We start from the raw sequence: 21,256 nt of genomic DNA, 5'->3' as shown, positions 1-21,256 counted from the left end.
GGGCGTGAACCCAGAGTCTCTGGTGGCACTGCGATGCAGTGCCCTAGACCACTGCGGCATACATCTGTTATTCTATGCATTTCTATGGGCTGATAGCAGTAAGAAAAACTTCAAACCTCTCCTCCCTGTATCTCTCCACTCTCTCCTCACGGTCTCTAACCATCTCTCCATTGTCTCTCCTCCCTGTCTCTAACCATCTCTCCTCCCTGTCTCTAACCATCTCTCCATCGTCTCTCCTCCCTGTCTCTAAACATCTCTCCATCGTCTCTCCTCCCTGTCTCTAACCATCTCTCCATTGTCTCTCCTCCCTGTCTCTAACCATCTCTCCATCGTCTCTCCTCCCTGTCTCTAACCATCTCTCCATCGTCTCTCCTCCCTGTCTCTAACCATCTCTCCATCCTCTCTCCTCCCTGTCTCTAGCCATCTCTCCTCCCTGTCTCTAACCATCTCTCCATCATCTCTCCTCCCTAACTCTAACCATCTCTCCATCGTCTCTCCTCCCTGTCTCTAACCATCTCTCCATCATCTCTCCTCCCTGTCTCTAACCATCTCTCCATCGTCTCTCCTCCCTGTCTCTAACCATCTCTGCATCGTCTCTCCTCCCTGTCTCTAACCATCTCTCCATCGTCTCTCCTCCCTGTCTCTAACCATCTCTCCATCGTCTCTCCTCCCTGTCTCTAACCATCTCTCCATCGTCTCTCCTCCCTGTCTCTAACCATCTCTCCATTGTCTCTCCTCCCTGTCTCTAACCATCTCTCCAGTCTCTCCTCCCTGTCTCTAACCATCTCTCCATCCTCTCCTCCCTGTCTCTAACCATCTCTCCATCGTCTCTCCTCTCTGTCTCTAACCATCTCTCCATCGTCTCTCCTCCCTGTCTCTAACCATCTCTCCATCGTCTCTCCTCCCTGTCTCTAACCATCTCTCCATCCTCTCCTCTCTGTCTCTAACCATCTCTCCATCGTCTCTCCTCCCTGTCTCTAACCATCTCTCCATCGTCTCTCCTCCCTGTCTCTAACCATCTCTCCATCGTCTCTCCTCCCTGTCTCTCTCTCCATCCTCTCCTCTCTGTCTCTAACCATCTCTCCATCCTCTCCTCTCTGTCTCTAACCATCTCTGCATCGTCTCTCCTCCCTGTCTCTAACCATCTCTCCATCGTCTCTCCTCTCTGTCTCTAACCATCTCTCCATCCTCTCCTCTCTGTCTCTAACCATCTCTCCATCGTCTCTCCTCCCTGTCTCTAACCATCTCTCCATCGTCTCTCCTCCCTGTCTCTAACCATCTCTCAATCGTCTCTCCTCCCTGTCTCTAACCATCTCTCCATCGTCTCTCCTCTCTGTCTCTAACCATCTCTCCATCGTCTCTCCTCCCTGTCTCTAACCATCTCTGCATCGTCTCTCCTCCCTGTCTCTAACCATCTCTCCATCGTCTCTCCTCCCTGTCTCTAACCATCTCTCCATCGTCTCTCCTCCCTGTCTCTAACCATCTCTCCATCGTCTCTCCTCCCTGTCTCTAACCATCTCTCCATTGTCTCTCCTCCCTGTCTCTAACCATCTCTCTCAGTCTCTCTCTCCAGTCTCTCTCCCTGTCTCTAACCATCTCTCCATCCTCTCCTCCCTGTCTCTAACCATCTCTCCATCGTCTCTCCTCTCTGTCTCTAACCATCTCTCCATCGTCTCTCTCCCTGTCTCTAACCATCTCTCCATCCCTGTCTCTCCTCCCTGTCTCTAACCATCTCTCCATCCTCTCCTCTCTGTCTCTAACCATCTCTCCATCGTCTCTCCTCCCTGTCTCTAACCATCTCTCCATCGTCTCTCCTCCCTGTCTCTAACCATCTCTCCATCGTCTCTCCTCCCTGTCTCTAACCATCTCTCCATCCTCTCCTCTCTGTCTCTAACCATCTCTGCATCGTCTCTCCTCCCTGTCTCTAACCATCTCTCCATCGTCTCTCCTCTCTGTCTCTAACCATCTCTCCATCCTCTCCTCTCTGTCTCTAACCATCTCTCCATCGTCTCTCCTCCCTGTCTCTAACCATCTCTCCATCGTCTCTCCTCCCTGTCTCTAACCATCTCTCAATCGTCTCTCCTCCCTGTCTCTAACCATCTCTCCATCGTCTCTCCTCTCTGTCTCTAACCATCTCTCCATCGTCTCTCCTCCCTGTCTCTAACCATCTCTCCATTGTCTCTCCTCTCTGTCTCTAACCATCTCTCCAGTCTCTCCTCCCTTTCTCTAACCATCTCTCCATCATCTCTTCTCCCTGTCTCTAACCATCTCTCCAGTCTCTCCTCCCTGTCTCTAACCATCTCTCCATCGTCTCTCCTCCCTGTCTCTAACCATCTCTCCAGTCTCTCCTCCCTGTCTCTAACCATCTCTCCATCGTCTCTCCTCCCTGTCTCTCCATCTCTCCATCGTCCATCTCTCCATCGTCTCTCCTCCCTGTCTCTAACCATCTCTCCATCTCCTCCCTGTCTCTAACCATCTCTCCATCGTCTCTCCATCTCTCCATCGTCTCCTCCCTGTCTCTATCTCTCCATCCCTGTGTCTCTAACCATCTCTCCATCGTCTCTCCTCCTGTCTCTAACCATCTCTCCATCTCTCCATCTCTCTCCTCCCTGTCTCTAACCATCTCTCCATCGTCCCTGTCTCTAACCATCTCTCCATCATCTCTCCTCCCTGTCCATCTCTCCATCGTCTCTCTCTAACCATCTCTCCCCTGTCTCTAACCATCTCTCCTCCCTGTCTCTAACCATCTCTCCATCATCTCTTCTCCCCCTGTCTCTCCTCTCCATCTCTCTCTAACCATCTCTCCAGTCTCTCCTCCCTGTCTCTAACCATCTCTCCAGTCTCTCCTCCCTGTCTCTAACCATCTCTCCAGTCTCTCCTCCTGTCTCTAACCATCTCTCCAGTCTCTCCTCCTGTCTCTAACCATCTCTCCAGTCTCTCCTCCCTGTCTCTAACCATCTCTCCAGTCTCTCCTCCCTGTCTCTAACCATCTCTCCATCCTCTCTCCTCCCTGTCTCTAGCCATCTCTCCTCCCTGTCTCTAACCATCTCTCCATCATCTCTCCTCCCTGTCTCTAACCATCTCTCCATCATCTCTCCTCCCTAACTCTAACCATCTCTCCATCGTCTCTCCTCCCTGTCTCTAACCATCTCTCCATCATCTCTCCTCCCTGTCTCTAACCATCTCTCCATCGTCTCTCCTCCCTGTCTCTAACCATCTCTGCATCGTCTCTCCTCCCTGTCTCTAACCATCTCTCCATCGTCTCTCCTCCCTGTCTCTAACCATCTCTCCATCGTCTCTCCTCCCTGTCTCTAACCATCTCTCCATCGTCTCTCCTCCCTGTCTCTAACCATCTCTCCATTGTCTCTCCTCCCTGTCTCTAACCATCTCTCCAGTCTCTCCTCCCTGTCTCTAACCATCTCTCCATCCTCTCCTCCCTGTCTCTAACCATCTCTCCATCGTCTCTCCTCTCTGTCTCTAACCATCTCTCCATCGTCTCTCCTCCCTGTCTCTAACCATCTCTCCATCGTCTCTCCTCCCTGTCTCTAACCATCTCTCCATCCTCTCCTCTCTGTCTCTAACCATCTCTCCATCGTCTCTCCTCCCTGTCTCTAACCATCTCTCCATCGTCTCTCCTCCCTGTCTCTAACCATCTCTCCATCGTCTCTCCTCCCTGTCTCTAACCATCTCTCCATCCTCTCCTCTCTGTCTCTAACCATCTCTGCATCGTCTCTCCTCCCTGTCTCTAACCATCTCTCCATCGTCTCTCCTCTCTGTCTCTAACCATCTCTCCATCCTCTCCTCTCTGTCTCTAACCATCTCTCCATCGTCTCTCCTCCCTGTCTCTAACCATCTCTCCATCGTCTCTCCTCCCTGTCTCTAACCATCTCTCAATCGTCTCTCCTCCCTGTCTCTAACCATCTCTCCATCGTCTCTCCTCTCTGTCTCTAACCATCTCTCCATCGTCTCTCCTCCCTGTCTCTAACCATCTCTCCATTGTCTCTCCTCTCTGTCTCTAACCATCTCTCCAGTCTCTCCTCCCTTTCTCTAACCATCTCTCCATCATCTCTTCTCCCTGTCTCTAACCATCTCTCCAGTCTCTCCTCCCTGTCTCTAACCATCTCTCCAGTCTCTCCTCCCTGTCTCTAACCATCTCTCCAGTCTCTCCTCCCTGTCTCTAACCATCTCTCCAGTCTCTCCTCCCTGTCTCTAACCATCTCTCCATCCTCTCCTCCCTGTCTCTAACCATCTCTCCATCGTCTCTCCTCCCTGTCTCTAACCATCTCTCCATCGTCTCTCCTCCCTGTCTCTAACCATCTCTCCATCGTCTCTCCTCCCTGTCTCTAACCATCTCTCCATCGTCTCTCCTCCCTGTCTCTAACCATCTCTCCATCGTCTCTCCTCCCTGTCTCTAACCATCTCTCCATCGTCTCTCCTCCCTGTCTCTAACCATCTCTCCATCGTCTCTCCTCCCTGTCTCTAACCATCTCTCCATCGTCTCTCCTCCCTGTCTCTAACCATCTCTCCATCGTCTCTCCTCCCTGTCTCTAACCATCTCTCCATCGTCTCTCCTCCCTGTCTCTAACCATCTCTCCATCGTCTCTCCTCCCTGTCTCTAACCATCTCTCCATCGTCTCTCCTCCCTTGTCTCTGTCTCTCCATCCTCTCCTCCCTGTCTCTAACCATCTCTCCATCCTCTCTCCTCCCTGTCTCTAACCATCTCTCCATCCTCTCTCCTCCCTGTCTCTAACCATCTCTCCATCCTCTCTCCTCCCTGTCTCTAACCATCTCTCCATCGTCTCTCCTCTCTGTCTCTAACCATCTCTCCTCCCTGTCTCTAACCATCTCTCCATCCTCTTAACTCCCTGTCTCTAACCATCTCTCCATCCTCTCTCCTCCCTGTCTCTAACCATCTCTCCATCGTCTCTCCTCCCTGTCTCTAACCATCTCTCCATCCTCTCTCTTCCCTGTCTCTAACCATCTCTCCATCGTCTCTCCTCCCTGTCTCTAACCATCTCTCCATCCTCTCCTCCCTTTCTCTAACCATCTCTCCATCGTCTCTCCTCCCTGTCTCTAACCATCTCTCCATTGTCTCTCCTCCCTGTCTCTAACCATCTCTCCATCATCTCTCCTCCCTGCCTCTAACCATCTCTCCATCGTCTCTCCTCCCTGTCTCTAACCATCTCTGCATCGTCTCTCCTCCCTGTCTCTAACCATCTCTCCATCGTCTCTCCTCCCTGTCTCTAACCATCTCTCCATCGTCTCTCCTCCCTGTCTCTAACCATCTCTCCATCGTCTCTCCTCCCTGTCTCTAACCATCTCTCCATTGTCTCTCCTCCCTGTCTCTAACCATCTCTCCAGTCTCTCCTCCCTGTCTCTAACCATCTCTCCATCCTCTCCTCCCTGTCTCTAACCATCTCTCCATCGTCTCTCCTCCCTGTCTCTAACCAGCTCTCAATCGTCTCTCCTCCCTGTCTCTAACCATCTCTCCATCGTCTCTCCTCTCTGTCTCTAACCATCTCTCCATCGTCTCTCCTCCCTGTCTCTAACCATCTCTCCATTGTCTCTCCTCTCTGTCTCTAACCATCTCTCCAGTCTCTCCTCCCTGTCTCTAACCATCTCTCCATCCTCTCCTCCCTTTCTCTAACCATCTCTCCATCGTCTCTCCTCCCTGTCTCTAACCATCTCTCCATCGTCTCTCCTCCCTGTCTCTAACCATCTCTCCATCATCTCTCCTCCCTGCCTCTAACCATCTCTCCATCGTCTCTCCTCCCTGTCTCTAACCATCTCTCCATCATCTCTTCTCCCTGTCTCTAACCATCTCTCCAGTCTCTCCTCCCTGTCTCTAACCATCTCTCCAGTCTCTCCTCCCTGTCTCTAACCATCTCTCCAGTCTCTCCTCCCTGTCTCTAACCATCTCTCCAGTCTCTCCTCCCTGTCTCTAACCATCTCTCCAGTCTCTCCTCCCTGTCTCTAACCATCTCTCCAGTCTCTCCTCCCTGTCTCTAACCATCTCTCCATCCTCTCCTCCCTGTCTCTAACCATCTCTCCATCCTCTCCTCCCTGTCTCTAACCATCTCTCCATCGTCTCTCCTCCCTGTCTCTAACCATCTCTCCATCGTCTCTCCTCCCTGTCTCTAACCATCTCTCCATCGTCTCTCCTCCCTGTCTCTAACCATCTCTCCATCGTCTCTCCTCCCTGTCTCTAACCATCTCTCCATCGTCTCTCCTCCCTGTCTCTAACCATCTCTCCATCGTCTCTCCTCCCTGTCTCTAACCATCTCTCCATCGTCTCTCCTCCCTGTCTCTAACCATCTCTCCATCGTCTCTCCTCCCTTGTCTCTGTCTCTCCATCCTCTCCTCCCTGTCTCTAACCATCTCTCCATCCTCTCTCCTCCCTGTCTCTAACCATCTCTCCATCCTCTCTCCTCCCTGTCTCTAACCATCTCTCCATCCTCTCTCCTCCCTGTCTCTAACCATCTCTCCATCGTCTCTCCTCTCTGTCTCTAACCATCTCTCCATCGTCTCTCCTCCCTGTCTCTAACCATCTCTCCATCGTCTCTCCTCCCTGTCTCTAACCATCTCTCCATCGTCTCTCCTCCCTTGTCTCTGTCTCTCCATCCTCTCCTCCCTGTCTCTAACCATCTCTCCATCCTCTCTCCTCCCTGTCTCTAACCATCTCTCCATCCTCTCTCCTCCCTGTCTCTAACCATCTCTCCATCCTCTCTCCTCCCTGTCTCTAACCATCTCTCCATCCTCTCTCCTCCCTGTCTCTAACCATCTCTCCATCGTCTCTCCTCTCTGTCTCTAACCATCTCTCCTCCCTGTCTCTAACCATCTCTCCATCCTCTTAACTCCCTGTCTCAAACCATCTCTCCATCCTCTCTCCTCCCTGTCTCTAACCATCTCTCCATCATCTCTCCTCCCTGTCTCTAACCATCTCTCCATCCTCTCTCTTCCCTGTCTCTAACCATCTCTCCATCGTCTCTCCTCCCTGTCTCTAACCATCTCTCCATTGTCTCTCCTCTCTGTCTCTAACCAACTCTCCAGTCTCTCCTCCCTGTCTCTAACCATCTCTCCATCGTCTCTCCTCCTTGTCTCTAACCATCTCTCCATTGTCTCTCCTCCCTGTCTCTAACCATCTCTCCAGTCTCTCCTCCCTGTCTCTAACCATCTCTCCATCCTCTCCTCCCTGTCTCTAACTCGTCTCTCCTCCCTGTCTCTAACCATCTCTCAATCGTCTCTCCTCCCTGTCTCTCTCTCCATCGTCCTCCTCTCTGTCTCTAACCATCTCTCCATCGTCTCTCCTCCCTGTCTCTAACCATCTCTCCATTGTCTCTCCTCTCTGTCTCTAACCATCTCTCCAGTCTCTCCTCCCTGTCTCTAACCATCTCTCCATCCTCTCCTCCCTTTCTCTAACCATCTCTCCATCGTCTCTCCTCCCTGTCTCTAACCATCTCTCCATCGTCTCTCTCCTGTCTCTAACCATCTCTCCAACTCATCTCTCCATCCCTCTCCATCTCTCCATCTCTCCTCCCTGTCTCTAACCATCTCTCCAGTCTCTCCTCCCTGTCTCTAACCATCTCTCCAGTCTCTCCTCCCTAACCATCTGTCTCTAACCTCTAACCATCTCTCCATCTCTCCTCCCTGTCTCTGTCTCCATCTCTCCATCCTCTCCTCCCTGTCTCTAACCATCTCTCCATCCTCTCCTCCCTGTCTCTCCATCTCTCCATCCTCTCCTCCCTGTCTCTAACCATCTCTCCATCGTCTCTCCTCCTGTCTCTAACCATCTCTCCATCGTCTCTCCTCCCTGTCTCTAACCATCTCTCCATCGTCTCTCCTCCCCATCTCTCCATCGTCTCTCCTCCCTGTCTCTAACCATCTCTCCATCGTCTCTCCTCCCTGTCTCTAACCATCTCTCCATCGTCTCTCCTCCCTGTCTCTGTCTCTCCATCCTCTCCTCCCTGTCTCTAACCATCTCTCCATCCTCTCCCTCCCTGTCTCTAACCATCCTCCATCTCCATCTCTCCTCCCTGTCTCTAACCATCTCTCCATCTCTCTAACCATCCTCTGTCTCTAACCATCTCTCCATCGTCTCTCCTCCCTGTCTCTAACCATCTCTCCATCCTCATCTTGTCTCTCCTCTCTGTCTCTAACCAACTCTCCAGTCTCTCCTCCCTGTCTCTAACCATCTCTCCATCGTCTCTCCTCCCTGTCTCTAACCATCTCTCCATCTCTCTCCCTGTCTCTAACCATCTCTCCAGTCTCTCCTCCCTGTCTCTAACCATCTCTCCATCCTCTCCTCCCTGTCTCTAACCATCTCTCCATCCTCTCCTCCCTGTCTCTAACCATCTCTCAGTCGTCTCTCCTCCCTGTCTCTAACCATCTCTCCATCGTCTCTCCTCCTGTCTCTAACCATCTCTCCATCCTCTCTCCTCCCTGTCTCTAACCATCTCTCCATTGTCTCTCCATCTCTGTCTCTAACCATCTCTCCAGTCTCTCCTCCTGTCTCTAACCATCTCTCCATCCTCTCCTCCCTTTCTCTAACCATCTCTCCATCGTCTCTCCTCCCTGTCTCTAACCATCTCTCCATCGTCTCTCCTCCCTGTCTCTAACCATCTCTCCATCATCTCTTCTCCCTGTCTCTAACCATCTCTCCAGTCTCTCCTCCCTGTCTCTAACCATCTCTCCAGTCTCTCCTCCCTGTCTCTAACCATCTCTCCAGTCTCTCCTCCCTGTCTCTAACCATCTCTCCAGTCTCTCCCCCCTGTCTCTAACCATCTCTCCAGTCTCTCCTCCCTGTCTCTAACCATCTCTCCAGTCTCTCCTCCCTGTCTCTAACCATCTCTCCATCCTCTCCTCCCTGTCTCTAACCATCTCTCCATCCTCTCCTCCCTGTCTCTAACCATCTCTCCATCGTCTCTCCTCCTGTCTCTAACCATCTCTCCATCGTCTCTCCTCCCTGTCTCTAACCATCTCTCCATCGTCTCTCCTCCCTGTCTCTAACCATCTCTCCATCGTCTCTCCTCCCTGTCTCTAACCATCTCTCCATCGTCTCTCCTCCCTGTCTCTAACCATCTCTCCATCGTCTCTCCTCCCTTGTCTCTGTCTCTCCATCCTCTCCTCCCTGTCTCTAACCATCTCTCCATCCTCTCTCCTCCCTGTCTCTAACCATCTCTCCATCGTCTCTCCTCCCTGTCTCTAACCATCTCTCCATCCTCTCTCCTCCCTGTCTCTAACCATCTCTCCATCCTCTCTCCTCCCTGTCTCTAACCATCTCTCCATCGTCTCTCCTCTCTGTCTCTAACCATCTCTCCTCCCTGTCTCTAACCATCTCTCCATCCTCTTTCCTCCCTGTCTCTAACCATCTCTCCATCCTCTCTCCTCCCTGTCTCTAACCATCTCTCCATCGTCTCTCCTCCCTGTCTCTAACCATCTCTCCATCCTCTCTCTTCCCTGTCTCTAACCATCTCTCCATCGTCTCTCCTCCCTCTCTCTAACCATCTCTCCATCCTCTCTCCTCCCTGTCTCTAACCATCTCTCCATCGTCTCTCCTCCCTGTCTCTAACCATCTCTCCATCGTCTCCTCCCTGTCTCTAACCATCTCTCCATCGTCTCTCCCCCTGTCTCTAACCATCTCTCCATCGTCTCTCCTCCCTGTCTCTAACCATCTCTCCATCGTCTCTCCTCCCTGTCTCTAACCATCTCTCCATCCTCTCTCCTCCCTGTCTCTAACCATCTCTCCATCGTCTCTCCTCCCTGTCTCTAACCATCTCTCCATCCTCTCTCCTCCCTGTCTCTAACCATCTCTCCTCCCTGTCTCCAGGTGCTCCAGGCCCAGCTCTCCTCTCTCCTCCAGGGGAAGGACCACATCCAGAGCAGTTGTAGTTTTACCGAACAGGCCCTGAGCCACGGCAGTGCCACAGAGGTTAGTGGACTGGTTAACCATTAACTCCATTACTATGCTCTTGCAGAGCAATAACTATCATAATACCTGTTATTACAAATGTATTGGTCAAGTAATTATCACTAAGAGAGATGTACACAAACCACGCCCCCTAATGTTCTAATGATCCGCCTCCACTACATTATAATTATCACTAAGAGAGATGTACACAAACCACGCCCCCTCGTGTTCTAATGATCCGCCTCCACTACATTTTAATTATCACTAAGAGAGATGTACACAAACCACGCCCCCTCGTGTTCTAATGATCCGCCTCCACTACATTATAATTATCACTAAGAGAGATGTACACAAACCACGCCCCCTTGTGTTCTAATGATCCGCCTCCACTACATTATAATGATCACTAAGAGAGATGTACACAAACCACGCCCCCTCGTGTTCTAATGATCCGCCTCCACTACATTATAATTATTACTAAGAGAGATGTACACAAACCACGCCCCCTCGTGTTCTAATGATCCACCTCCACTACATTATAATGATCACTAAGAGAGATGTACACAAACCACGCCCCCTCGTGTTCTAATGATCCGCCTCCACTACATTATAATTATCACTAAGAGAGATGACACAAACCACGCCCCCTCGTGTTCTAATGATCCACCTCCACTACATTATAATTATCACTAAGAGAGATGTACACAAACCACGCCCCCTAATGTTCTAATGATCCGCCTCCACTACATTATAATGATCACTAAGAGAGAAGACACAAACCACGCCCCCTTGTGTTCTAATGATCCGCCTCCACTACATTTTAATTATCACTAAGAGAGGAAAGAACCATTTTGTGAACTGCGAAGAGCCATTGAAAAGCTCAGAGGGTTCTTTTAATAACTTGTATTTATACATATTTTATTTAACATTTATTTAACTAGGCTAGTCGGATAAGAACATATTCCTATTTACAATGACGGCCTACCCTGGCGAAATCCAGACGACGCTGGGCCAATTGTACGCCGCCCTACTGGACTCCCAATCACGGCCGGATGTGATACAGCCTGGATTCAAACCAGGGACTGTAGTGACGCCTCTTGCACTGAGATGCAGTGCTTTAGACCGCTGTGATACAGCCTGGATTCGAACCAGGGACTGTAGTGACGCCTCATGCACCGAGATGCAGTGCTTTAGACCGCTGTGATACAGCCTGGATTCGAACCAGGGACTGTAGTGACGCCTCTTGCACCGAGATGCAGTGCTTTAGACCGCTGTGATACAGCCTGGATTCGAACCAGGGACTGTAGTGACGCCTCTTGCACCGAGATGCAGTGCTTTAGACCGCTGTGATACAGCCTGGATTCGAACCAGGGACTGTAGTGACGCCTCATGCACCGAGATGCAGTGCTTTAGACCGCTGTGATACAGCCTGGATTCGAACCAGGGACTGTAGTGACGCCTCTTGCACCGAGATGCAGTGCTTTAGACCGCTGTGATACAGCCTGGATTCGAACCAGGGACTGTAGTGACGCCTCTTGCACCGAGATGCAGTGCTTTAGACCGCTGTGATACAGCCTGGATTCGAACCAGGGACTGTAGTGACGCCTCTTGCACCGAGATGCAGTGCTTTAGACCGCTGTGATACAGCCTGGATTCGAACCAGGGACTGTAGTGACGCCTCTTGCACCGAGATGCAGTGCTTTAGACCGCTGGGTGATGGTTCTATATTGGTCCACATTGTTCCCAGCGTCACCCTTCCCAGAGAACCCTTGAGGAACCCTATTTTCTTAGTGTGTAGGATCACATTGTTCCCAGCGTCACCCTTCCCAAAGAACCCTTGACAGAGGAACCCTATTTTCTTAGTGTGTAGGATCACATTGTTCCCAGCGTCACCCTTCCCAAAGAACCCTTGACAGAGGAACCCTATTTTCTTAGTGTGTAGGATCACATTGTTCCCAGCGTCACCTTTCCCAAAGAACCCTTGACAGAGGAACCCTATTTTCTTAGTGTGTAGGATCACATTGTTCCCAGCGTCACCCTTCCCAAAGAACCCTTGACAGAGGAACCCTATTTTCTTAGTGTGTAGGATCGCAATTGAGACGCGTTCACAACATCGTGTAATGTACCAACATAAAACTTGGGGGAAAAAATTCACTTGAACGCCTCTCCAACTGGTAATTACTTAGCGGTTAACTCGCCTGTCGTCCCTGAGCTCCGAGTTTTCCCTATTACACCTCTATGACATCATTTGTCAACAAACAAAAAAATACCGCGAGCACGACGGCCATCTTCAGCAGTTATTGTTCATGACCGTTCGAAATACGATGCATCTTCTGTTTGACACTGGAACTGTGTACTTTTTATGGGCAAAAAAGAGCAAACCAATCAGAAGCCTCCAATGAACTCCATGTTGGGTGGTATTTCACCCCTCCCCCTTACATGTGTTTTCTCTCTCCATAAGAACCAGATCAAAATGTGAACGCACCCAACTCACATTTACCACTTCAAAACTGGTAATTCCCTAATTCCCTACCAATTTGGTTGTGAATGCAGCATTTTCCTGTTGTTGTGTTGTTAGGTACTGATGGTGCAAAAACAGATGAGTGAGCGGGTTTCTGCCATGGCCCGTCATGACTTCCCTGAACGGCCTCACCAGAACGCACATCTGGACTGTCAGGTAGTACCGACAGGATACACACCTGGACTGACAGGTAGTACAGACAGGATACACACCTGGACCGACAGGTAGTACCGACAGGATACACACCTGGACCGACAGGTAGTACAGACAGGATACACACCTGGACCGACAGGTAGTACAGACAGGATACACACCTGGACCGACAGGTAGTACAGACAGGATACACACCTGGACCGACAGGTAGTACAGACAGGATACACACCTGGACCGACAGGTAGTACAGACAGGATACACACCTGGACCGACAGGTAGTACAGACAGGATACACACCTGGACCGACAGGTAGTACAGACAGGATACACACCTGGACCGACAGGTAGTACAGACAGGATACACACCTGCACCGTCAGGTAGTACAGACAGGATACACACCTGGACCGACAGGTAGTACAGACAGGATACACACCTGGACCGACAGGTACCGACAGGTAGTACAGACAGGATACACACCTGTACAGACAGGATACACACCTGGACCGACAGGTAGTACAGACAGGATACACACCTGGACCGACAGGTAGTACAGACAGGATACACAGCTGGACCGACAGGTAGTACAGACAGGATACACACCTGCACCGTCAGGTAGTACAGACAGGATACACACCTGGACCGACAGGTAGTACAGACAGGATACACACCTGGACCGACAGGTAGTACAGACAGGATACACACCTGGACCGACAGGTAGTACAGACAGGATACACACCTGGACCGACAGGTAGTACAGACAGGATACACACCTGGACCGACAGGTAGTACAGACAGGATACACACCTGGACCGACAGGTAGTACAGACAGGATACACAGCTGGACCGACAGGTAGTACAGACAGGATACACACCTGGACCGACAGGTAGTACAGACAGGATACACACCTGCACCGTCAGGTAGTACAGACAGGATACACACCTGGACCGACAGGTAGTACAGACAGGATACACACCTGGACCGACAGGTAGTACAGACAGGATACACACCTGGACCGACAGGTAGTACAGACAGGATACACACCTGGACCGACAGGTAGTACAGACAGGATACACACCTGGACCGACAGGTAGTACAGACAGGATACACAGCTGGACCGACAGGTAGTACAGACAGGATACTCACCTGGACCGACAGGTAGTACAGACAGGATACACACCTGGACCGACAGGTAGTACAGACAGGATACACACCTGGACCGACAGGTAGTACAGACAGGATACACACCTGGACCGACAGGTAGTACAGACAGGATACACACCTGGACCGACAGGTAGTACAGACAGGATACACACCTGGACCGACAGGTAGTACAGACAGGATACACACCTGGACCGACAGGTAGTACAGACAGGATACACACCTGGACCGACAGGTAGTACAGACAGGATACACACCTGGACTGACAGGTAGTACAGACAGGATACACACCTGAACAGACAGGTAGTACCGACAGGATACACACCTGGACCGACAGGTAGTACAGACAGGATACACACCTGGACCGACAGGTAGTACAGACAGGATACACACCTGGACCGACAGGTAGTACAGACAGGATACACACCTGGACCGACAGGTAGTACAGACAGGATACACACCTGGACCGACAGGTAGTACAGACAGGATACACACCTGGACCGACAGGTAGTACAGACAGGATACACACCTGGACCGACAGGTAGTACAGACAGGATACACACCTGGACCGACAGGTAGTACAGACAGGATACACACCTGGACAGACAGGTAGTACAGACAGGATACACACCTGGACAGACAGGTAGTACAGACAGGATACACACCTGGACAGACAGGTAGTACAGACAGGATACACACCTGGACAGACAGGTAGTACAGACAGGATACACACCTGGACAGACAGGTAGTACAGACAGGATACACACCTGGACAGACAGGTAGTACAGACAGGATACACACCTGGACAGACAGGTAGTACAGACAGGATACACACCTGGACAGACAGGTAGTACAGACAGGATACACACCTGGACAGACAGGTAGTACAGACAGGATACACACCTGGACCGACAGGTAGTACAGACAGGATACACACCTGGACAGACAGGTAGTACAGACAGGTAGGACAGACAGGTAGTACAGACAGGATACACACCTGGACAGACAGGTAGTACAGACAGGATACACACCTGGACAGACAGGTAGTACAGACAGGATACACACCTGGACCGACAGGTAGTACAGACAGGATACACACCTGGACAGACAGGTAGTACAGACAGGATACACACCTGGACCGACAGGTAGTACAGACAGGATACACACCTGGACAGACAGGTAGTACAGACAGGATACACACCTGCACCATCAGGTAGTACAGACAGGATACACACCTGGACAGACAGGTAGTACAGACAGGTAGGACAGACAGGTAGTACAGACAGGATACACACCTGGACAGACAGGTAGTACAGACAGGATACACACCTGGACAGACAGGTAGTACAGACAGGATACACACCTGGACAGACAGGTAGTACAGACAGGATACACACCTGGACAGACAGGTAGTACAGACAGGATACACACCTGGACAGACAGGTAGTACAGACAGGATACACACCTGGACAGACAGGTAGTACAGACAGGATACACACCTGGACAGACAGGTAGTACAGACAGGATACACACCTGGACAGACAGGTAGTACAGACAGGATACACACCTGGACAGACAGGTAGTACAGACAGGTAGGACAGACAGGTAGTACAGACAGGATACACACCTGGACAGACAGGTAGTACAGACAGGATACACACCTGGACAGACAGGTAGTACAGACAGGATACACACCTGGACAGACAGGTAGTACAGACAGGTAGGACAGACAGGTAGTACAGACAGGATACACACCTGGACCGACAGGTAGTACAGACAGGATACACACCTGGACAGACAGGTAGTACAGACAGGTAGGACAGACAGGTAGTACAGACAGGATACACACCTGGACAGACAGGTAGTACAGACAGGATACACACCTGGACAGACAGGTAGTACAGACAGGATACACACCTGGACCGACAGGTAGTACAGACAGGATACACACCTGGACAGACAGGTAGTACAGACAGGATACACACCTGGACCGACAGGTAGTACAGACAGGATACACACCTGGACAGACAGGTAGTACAGACAGGATACACACCTGCACAGTCAGGTAGTACAGACAGGATACACACCTGGACAGGCAGGTAGTACAGACAGGTAGGACAGACAGGTAGTACAGACAGGATACACACCTGGACAGACAGGTAGTACAGACAGGATACACACCTGGACAGACAGGTAGTACAGACAGGATACACACCTGGACAGACAGGTAGTACAGACAGGATACACACCTGGACAGACAGGTAGTACAGACAGGATACACACCTGGACAGACAGGTAGTACAGACAGGATACACACCTGGACAGACAGGTAGTACAGACAGGATACACACCTGGACAGACAGGTAGTACAGACAGGTAGGACAGACAGGTAGTACAGACAGGATACACACCTGGACAGACAGGTAGTACAGACAGGATACACACCTGGACAGACAGGTAGTACAGACAGGATACACACCTGGACCGACAGGTAGTACAGACAGGATACACACCTGGACAGACAGGTAGTACAGACAGGATACACACCTGGACCGACAGGTAGTACAGACAGGATACACACCTGGACAGACAGGTAGTACAGACAGGATACACACCTGGACCGACAGGTAGTACAGACAGGATACACACCTGGACAGACAGGTAGTACAGACAGGATACACACCTGGACAGACAGGTAGTACAGACAGGATACACACCTGGACAGACAGGTAGTACAGACAGGATACACACCTGGACCGACAGGTAGTACAGACAGGATACACACCTGGACAGACAGGTAGTACAGACAGGATACACACCTGGACCGACAGGTAGTACAGACAGGATACACACCTGGACCGACAGGTAGTACAGACAGGTAGTACAGACAGGTAGTACAGACAGGTAGTACAGACAGGTAGTACAGGGCCACGGTATATTTGTCTTATTCTTGAGCCGTGTTTTATAAGATCCTCCAACCAGGATGTTACTAAAACATTTTGTTGAACTAAAATGTGTACGGTTCAGGCCAGGTACGGTTCAGGCCAGGTACGGTTCAGGCCAGGTACGGTTCAGGCCAGGTACGGTTCAGGCCAGGTACGGTTCAGGCCAGGTACGGTTCAGGTCAGGTACGGTTCAGGTCAGGTACGGTTCAGGCCAGGTACGGTTCAGGCCAGGTACGGTTCAGGCCAGGTACGGTTCAGGCCAGGTACGGTTCAGGCCAGGTACGGTTCAGGCCAGGTACGGTTCAGGCCAGGTACGGTTCAGGGTTCATGGAATAAATTATACAGTCCGCAAACCAGCTTTGGCAGCCAGGGACAGGAAATGAGGTCAGCATAAATAGGGAGTGTGTGGTTAATTAACCTACCCCCCCAGGTGGAGACAGAGGGCCTGCGTCGCTCCCTCCAGAACCTGGGCGTCCTCATTACTACGGCAGCTGTAGGCCACACCTCCGTCGCCACGGGAGAAGGACTACGCCACGCAGCAACCGGACAACATGTCAGCATCACCGTGACGACCAAAGACAAGGACGGCGAGCTGGTGCGGACAGGGAACGCGGCGCTGAGGGCCACTGTCACGCCGGTTGCCGACGGAAGCCGCGGCGTCACGGAACCGGAGGTGACAGACAACAAGAACGGGACGTACGAGGTGGGATACACGCTACGGTCCGAGGGGGAGTTCTCCTTCGCTCTGTCCCTCTACGGCCAGCCACTACGGGGCAGTCCCTTCCGGCTGCAGGCGGTCAAGCCCTCGGATGCGCTGCCGTCTCCGGATGACGTGAAGAGGAGGCTGAAGAGTCCTGGCGGGACAGCGGGTCATGTCAGACAGAAGGCTGTGAGGAGACCCTCCAGCATGTTCAGCATCAAAAAGAAGGAGAACCCCATCGAGGATGAACTCATCCACAGAGTCGGTAAGACAACCACATCCTAATACTACCACAACCAACACCTGGTCATCCCATTGTTGCTTCCTGCGTTTCGTTGATGTGGTTGTTGTTGTTGTGTAACTTGAGAGCCGTCTGTGAGAGACAGAAACACAGCCCAGAAAGAAGGAGGAGGTCTTGTTTCACACGTGTGTGTGTGTGTGTGTGTGTGTGTGTGTGTGTGTGTGTGTGTGTGTGTGTGTTTACCTGTGGTCTAGGTACGCGAGGGAGAGAGAAGGGCGAGTTCACCAACCTGCAGGGGATCTCAGCCTCCAGCAACGGCAGAGTGGTGGTAGCAGACAGTAACAACCAGTGTATACAGGTAGGAGACTAGATGGTATCAACCAGTGTAAACAGGTAGGAGACTAGATGGTAACAACCAGTGTAAACAGGTAGGAGACTAGATGGTAACAACCAGTGTAAACAGGTAGGAGACTAGATGGTATCAACCAGTGTAAACAGGTAGGAGACTAGATAGTATCAACCAGTGTAAACAGGTAGGAGACTAGATGGTAACAACCAGTGTAAACAGGTAGGAGACTAGATAGAACAACCAGTGTAAACAGGTAGGAGACTAGATAGAACAACCAGTGTAAACAGGTAGGAGACCAGATAGAAACAACCAGTATAAACAGGTAGGAGACCAGATAGAAACAACCAGTGTAAACAGGTAGGAGACCAGATAGAAACAACCAGTGTAAACAGGTAGGAGACTAGATGGTATCAACCAGTGTAAACAGGTAGGAGACTAGATGGTAACAACCAGTGTAAACAGGTAGGAGACTAGATGGTAACAACCAGTGTAAACAGGTAGGAGACTAGATGGTATCAACCAGTGTAAACAGGTAGGAGACTAGATAGTATCAACCAGTGTAAACAGGTAGGAGACTAGATGGTAACAACCAGTGTAAACAGGTAGGAGACTAGATAGAACAACCAGTGTAAACAGGTAGGAGACTAGATAGAACAACCAGTGTAAACAGGTAGGAGACCAGATAGAAACAACCAGTATAAACAGGTAGGAGACCAGATAGAAACAACCAGTGTAAACAGGTAGGAGACCAGATAGAAACAACCAGTGTAAACAGGTAGGAGACCAGATAGAAACAACCAGTATAAACAGGTAGGACACCAGATAGAAACAACCAGTATAAACAGGTAGGAGACTAGATGGTATCAACCAGTGTAAACAGGTAGGAGACTAGATAGTATCAACCAGTGTAAACAGGTAGGAGACTAGATGGTATCAACCAGTGTAAACAGGTAGGAGACTAGATGGTATCAACCAGTGTAAACAGGTAGGAGACTAGATAGTATCAACCAGTGTAAACAGGTAGGAGACTAGATGGTATCAACCAGTGTAAACAGGTAGGAGACTAGATGGTATCAACCAGTGTAAACAGGTAGGAGACTAGATGGTATCAACCAGTGTAAACAGGTAGGAGACTAGATGGTATCAACCAGTGTAAACAGGTAGGAGACTAGATGGTATCAACCAGTGTAAACAGGTAGGAGACTAGATAGTATCAACCAGTGTAAACAGGTAGGAGCCCAGATAGTATTAACCAGTGTAAACAGGTAGGAGACCAGATAGTATTAACCAGTGTAAACAGGTAGGAGACTAGATGGTATTAACCAGTGTAAACAGGTAGGAGACCAGATAGTATTAACCAGTGTAAACAGGTAGGAGCCCAGATAGTATTAACCAGTGTAAACAGGTAGGAGACCAGATAGTATTAACCAGTGTAAACAGGTAGGAGACCAGATAGTATTAACCAGTGTAAACAGGTAGGAGACCAGATAGTATTAACCAGTGTAAACAGGTAGGAGACCAGATAGTATTAACCAGTGTAAACAGGTAGGAGACCATGCATTGAACACAGGAGAGGGAAAGGTAATGTGGTATAAGACGACTTAGGGCATTCTAAGAGGTAGACCAGCTAGACCTATAACGAAACTTTACTCTAAAACACTCGTTTTGATATTTAAGTCTCACTTCTGTGTCTGTCGCCCCACCCTGTCGTCAGGTGTTCTCCAATGACGGGCAATTCAAAATGAGGTTTGGGGTCAGAGGTCGGTCGCCGGGGCAACTGCAGAGACCCACTGGCGTTACCGTGGATATGAACGGTGACATCATCGTGGCCGACTACGACAACCGATGGGTCAGCATCTTCTCCTCCGATGGGAAGTTCAAGGTCAGAGGTCACGAGGTCATCAGAGGTCATGAGATTCCCTCTCTAATTTTAAAGCTAGAATTCTTAGTTGCTACATAGATTTTTTTTGTACATATAAATTATTGATATATAGCCATTGATTCTTGAAGTATATAATGTAGAAATGCCTCAGGAGTTTAGTTCAACTGTCATTTCCCATCAGAACCCCAAAATAAAAGCTTGTTTTACTCCATTGTTTGCCAACAAAGCAAATGTAAACAAACAACAAAGGATTGGTTAAAACTATCATGTTGATATCATGGATGATCAGTCCTTGCATCCATTGCTCCGTCTATGAATTTGACAGTGGTCACATTATTCCAGGCCCGTCCCTCAGCTACGTACCAAAACAGAGGCTTGGTGGCCGCTTTGTTATTTCACTAAGGATTCTGGGTAATACGTTTAAAAATGAATGACAGCCGTTCTATTGACTCAAACCACAAAAAACATTGGCTGTTACTTTCCTGACCATTCGACATGTTGAATCACCTCCTCCTTCTCCCACTCAGAATAAGATCGGGGCGGGGCGTCTGTTGGGCCCTAAGGGCGTGGCAGTGGACAGGAACGGACACATCATCGCCGTGGACAACAAGGCGTGCTGCGTCTTCATCTTCCAGTCTAACGGGAAGCTGGTCACCAAGTTCGGCGCCAGGGGGACGTCCGAGAGACAGTTTGCAGGTAAAGGGGGTGGAGCCTAGAATGTTCAGCGATGTGAAACGTTCCGATAGCAACGCGACACTATTTCCTATTCTTGCTGATCTAGGATCAGTGTTGTCTTTTAGATCATAATGAATAAGACGGACAGATTGGGACCTGATCCTAGATCCGCATTCCTACATTGAGATGCTTTGTGGATATTGGCCCAGGTCCTCCCTGTCCATGAAATCTCATTGATCTGGACGTAAAAAAGGCTAAACTGATCCTAGATCCGCATTCCTACTTTTGAGACGCTTGGTGCATACTGTTCTACACAACCCATTAGTATCTGATCGTTGTGAAACGTTCCTCCCGAACACGACCCATGTTCAGATTGACCTGATCTGACACACCTGCAGGAGCCAAGATGGCCGCCAGGACCCTGGTTGCCATTGGAAACCATTTCTTCCTGCAGATCCTCTCTGTTCTTCTACTTGTTTCGTCTTTCATCTCTGACTCTACCTTTTCGTTTGTTTGTTTCTTGTTCTTTTTTTTTCTCCCTTTGTTTCTGTTTTAGAAAAAAGTGGTGCCCATTTAAATAGATCTGGCCCAGTGTTCAGTAAGTATTGAGTGTTGCCCCGCCCCTTACCCAGAGTGCACCATTCTGTCTAACCTGCATCTCCTACCCTGATGTCGAGTGCCCTGGATATTGTATCTGAAATCTTCCCAGATCATTCTGTGCCTG

General features: G+C 50.2%; 1 protein-coding gene across 3 annotated transcripts in view; it reads left to right on the top strand.

The window, feature by feature from the left end:
- trim3b (tripartite motif containing 3b) overlaps window positions 1-21,256 on the top strand; it is a 148,524-nt gene that overhangs the window by 100,257 nt on the left and 27,011 nt on the right. For 2 of the 3 annotated variants that reach the window (XM_065004963.1, XM_065004964.1), the window contains 7 exons: window positions 9,827-9,928; window positions 12,486-12,584; window positions 17,116-17,650; window positions 17,881-17,984; window positions 19,690-19,857; window positions 20,385-20,553; window positions 21,089-21,130. In XM_065004963.1, the coding sequence (XP_064861035.1) occupies window positions 9,827-9,928; window positions 12,486-12,584; window positions 17,116-17,650; window positions 17,881-17,984; window positions 19,690-19,857; window positions 20,385-20,553; window positions 21,089-21,130 (1,219 nt within the window). The remainder of the gene's footprint in view (window positions 1-9,826; window positions 9,929-12,485; window positions 12,585-17,115; window positions 17,651-17,880; window positions 17,985-19,689; window positions 19,858-20,384; window positions 20,554-21,088; window positions 21,131-21,256) is intronic. The other variant, XM_065004965.1, reaches the window with a different exon arrangement.

Source organism: Oncorhynchus nerka, linkage group LG19, assembly GCF_034236695.1.
Source record: "Oncorhynchus nerka isolate Pitt River linkage group LG19, Oner_Uvic_2.0, whole genome shotgun sequence".
In the NCBI taxonomy this organism is placed as follows: Eukaryota; Metazoa; Chordata; class Actinopteri; order Salmoniformes; family Salmonidae; genus Oncorhynchus; species Oncorhynchus nerka.
This window is presented reverse-complemented; position numbering and strand designations above follow the sequence as displayed.